Source organism: Nestor notabilis, unplaced genomic scaffold (assembly GCF_000696875.1).
Source record: "Nestor notabilis isolate BGI_N333 unplaced genomic scaffold, ASM69687v1 scaffold12788, whole genome shotgun sequence".
Taxonomy (NCBI): Eukaryota; Metazoa; Chordata; class Aves; order Psittaciformes; family Psittacidae; genus Nestor; species Nestor notabilis.
This window is the reverse complement of record NW_009941582.1, coordinates 8,831-12,099: the sequence shown is the minus strand read 5'-3', so window position 1 is coordinate 12,099 and position 3,269 is coordinate 8,831. Positions and strand designations below refer to the sequence as shown.

The following is a 3,269-nucleotide window of genomic DNA, read 5'->3' as shown; positions in this document are numbered from 1 at the left end:
CGCCGAGGCCTCTCTGTCCCCCCGCGGCTGCCCGCACCGGGGGCCCCGCTGGGGATGCTGCCACCGGTGAGTTCCCCGGGAAAGGTCATTATCTCAGGCGAATGATACGAGTCTCTTAGGGAAAGGCACCTCATTCAACTGCTCGGGGTCTTTTTATTCAATCCAGGTATTTTTACACGTTTTAAACCTACCCGGCATAAACCTGGACAGGGTTGCTGAGGCAATGAGTGGACAGCATGCTGTCCGAGCTGGGGTGTTTGAGTGTTCATCACATCCTCGTTCCTTGCGGTCAGGCTGCTCTGTTTGTCGTAGGGCAGATGGAACAGCTGAGTAAGGGGTCGGTTGCTGATGAAAAGGGAAACAACACTTGTTCTGTGCTGTTTGTGGAGCTGTTAATGGAGGGAAACCAGTACCATGTGTTACGGCCCAAAATGAACTATTGAGCATAACCTTTTAAAATACAGCTTTCACAAAAATTTCTTGAACGTGAGAGTACCAACCCTTCTGATTGCCAAAATGCAACTTATTTTTACACGGGTTTTGTCTGTTTGGGGTTTTTAGATTCCCTCTGAAGGACTCAAAGCGTCTGATTCAGTGGCTAAAAGCTGTTCAGAGGGACAACTGGACTCCCACCAAGTATTCATTTCTTTGCAGCGAGCATTTCACCAAAGACAGTTTTTCGAAGCGGCTGGAAGACCAGCACCGGTTGCTGAAGCCCACTGCTGTCCCTACGATATTCCAGCTTGCGGAGAAAAAACACGACAACCTGGATTATGTCAGGAGCAGAAGAAAAATAGCGAGCCAGGTGCCGCTGCAGGATGGAGAAGACCCAAGGGAAGGAGGCTGTGAGGTAGTTCAAAGGACCTCATCTTCTGGCCAGGACTTCATGGTGATGCAAGGGACGAAGGAGATGGAGGAGGCATCGTTGCAAGCAGAAATCGAATCCATGTCTGAGGAGGAAGAGAGCCTCCACAGCCAGCTGGACAGCCCTCGGAGAAGGACGTTAGGTGATAATTTGGTTGCAAAGCCTGGCCCTCAGAAAAAGCCTGAGAGATCTTCTGCGGAGGACTGTCTGAAAGCCACCTGGACAGGGAGCTGGGTAGCAGACAGAAGTGGTGTGTCGGTTGATGACTTCACCCCTCCCGCCTCTGGTGCTTGCAAGTTCATCGGCTCCCTTCATTCATACAGCTTTTCCTCTAAACATGCCTAAAGAGCAGCTAGAAAGGAAAAGGCCAAAGAGAGACGTGGAACCAAGCTGCAGCAGCCATCTTATGGGGCACAATAAGGCTGTAGTGGAAGGCTCCCCTACTTCATCCCTCACCGCCACCCCTCAGAAACCTTCACAGGGTTTGTCGGCGTCCCCAGCAGACCTCACCCCTCAGCCTGCTGCTGAGGCTGTGGTGGGGCGGAAGGGTGACACGGATGCCAACCCCATGTCAATCAATGAGGTCATCATGTCAGCCTCGGGAGCTTGCAAACTCATCGACTCCCTCCACTCGTACTGTTTCTCCTCCAGGCAGAGCAAAAGTCAGGTGTGCTGCTTGCGGGAGCAGGTAGAAAAGAAGAATGGAGAGTTGAAACTTTTGAGGCAGAGGGTCAGTCGCTCTGACAGTCAAGTCAGGAAGCTGAAGGAGAAGCTAGATGAGCTGAAGAGGATCAGTTTCCCTTACTTGAACAGCCTGCTATCCCAGGACTGTGGTCAGTATTCCCAGTGGCTTTGTGTTGAGGCTTTGTGTTAAGTTAGAGGTTGTAAAGACGTGATGAGTAGAAGGTAGGAGAAAGGTACATTTTTGGAAGGAGAAGTAGTAGGTTGTGTTAGACCAACAGATACTGGTGAAAGAATTAGGGTTTTAGTCAGATGAGCTATTTCTTATATCCCAAAAGTTTCTGAGGGCAGTTCCTTGTTTGGAATGGTAAGTTGGGTCATAGTGTGGCAGACAACTCTTGTGAAGATTTTGTTTTCTTCCTGGGTTGTTTTAACTTGTTGTGACTCAGTTGCACCTGTTGGGATTTGCCTGCCTTTGGAGTGTGCCTGTGGATTTTTTTGGCGTGTAAATGAGCGGTCTTGGGCAGCAGTTACCTGAGAAAGCTGCTGGAGCCTTTTGCAGTGATGTAAGAAGTGCTTCTGATCTTAGATTTCATACACTGCACTTAGTACTTGGGAGATAGGAAATCTTGGCGAGGTGGTAGGTATCAAATATGGCAATGTCATGGTAACACAGTAAGGTCACTTTTTCTGATTGAATATCTGTGTTTGATTTTATCATTTCCTTCCTCATAAGGCGGAAGTCATCAGGAAATCGATAGTAAAGTGGGAAGAGATGGAGAATGACTTCTTTGTCAATTAAAACCAAGAGACACCTGAAAATGCTGGGGAACTCAGTGAGGGGCAAGGTCCCGTAGAGAGGTTGTTATGGAGAGGTCAGGTCAGGCCATAACTCTTTCTCTTGCAAGAAAAAGAATGCTGTAATATACAGCAGATAAAACTTCTATACCATGACTCTAGTTGCAAGCTACAATTTGGCAAAAGAGTTTAGGACCGTCTAATGATGTTTGATGCCTGTGTGGCTGCTGGGAAAATGTTGAGTTGCCTTGTGAAGGGTGCATGACTTGGGGCTTTCTTGGAAAAGTTGTCATGCATGGATGGTTAGCTGTCCCTGATGGTAATGCTCATTCTTTTCTTTAGGAGGAGAAACCTCATGGCTTCCTCTAAACAAAGAAAAGAACTAAATACAATTTTAGGGTTCTATAATTGTAATTCTTATATATATGCATGCACATGCATGCACACGCACACACACACATATATGTATGAAAAAGGGCGTCTAGCTTTGTTGGAACACCTTCAGTGAGACACTTATTGCAAAAATAATATCCTGAAGGATGCTTTTTTTTATTCTAGAAAGCAGCATGATTTTTCTTTTCTTTCCTGAGATGGATGTTCTTATACATAGGTCTTTGAGAACGCGAGAATTAGATATTAAGAACATCTTCTAAAGAACATAAGAATGACATGTCCATTTTCTAAGGGAAAACTATATTTTTTAGAAATGAATTGACAACTCATTACCTGTTCTGCCAGTGATGGGCAGTTGTTATGGAACCCTTTGGCTGGTGACTTTTTTAAAGAGTTTGTTGGCGAGCGGCTGGCTTCTTACTTTTTTATTCTTTTAAGCTTAATCTTGGTGCTCTTCTACCTTGCAGTGCTTTTTGTGTGCTCAAAGTAATAGTTTATGGCAATCAAAATCATAGTTAGTGTTGGAAAGAAC

At 45.9% G+C, this 3,269-nt stretch overlaps 1 protein-coding gene across 1 annotated transcript; it reads left to right on the top strand.

The window, feature by feature from the left end:
* Positions 1 to 561: 561 nt before the first annotated feature.
* LOC104410724 (THAP domain-containing protein 4-like) lies at positions 562 to 1,698 on the top strand (the record flags this gene model as incomplete). Its single annotated transcript, XM_010020974.1, is given in 2 exon segments — positions 562 to 1,203; positions 1,205 to 1,698. Coding segments are annotated over 2 exon segments (1,136 nt in total), but the record flags the coding sequence as incomplete, so codon positions are not given.
* Between the last annotated feature and the right edge of the window lie 1,571 nt (positions 1,699 to 3,269).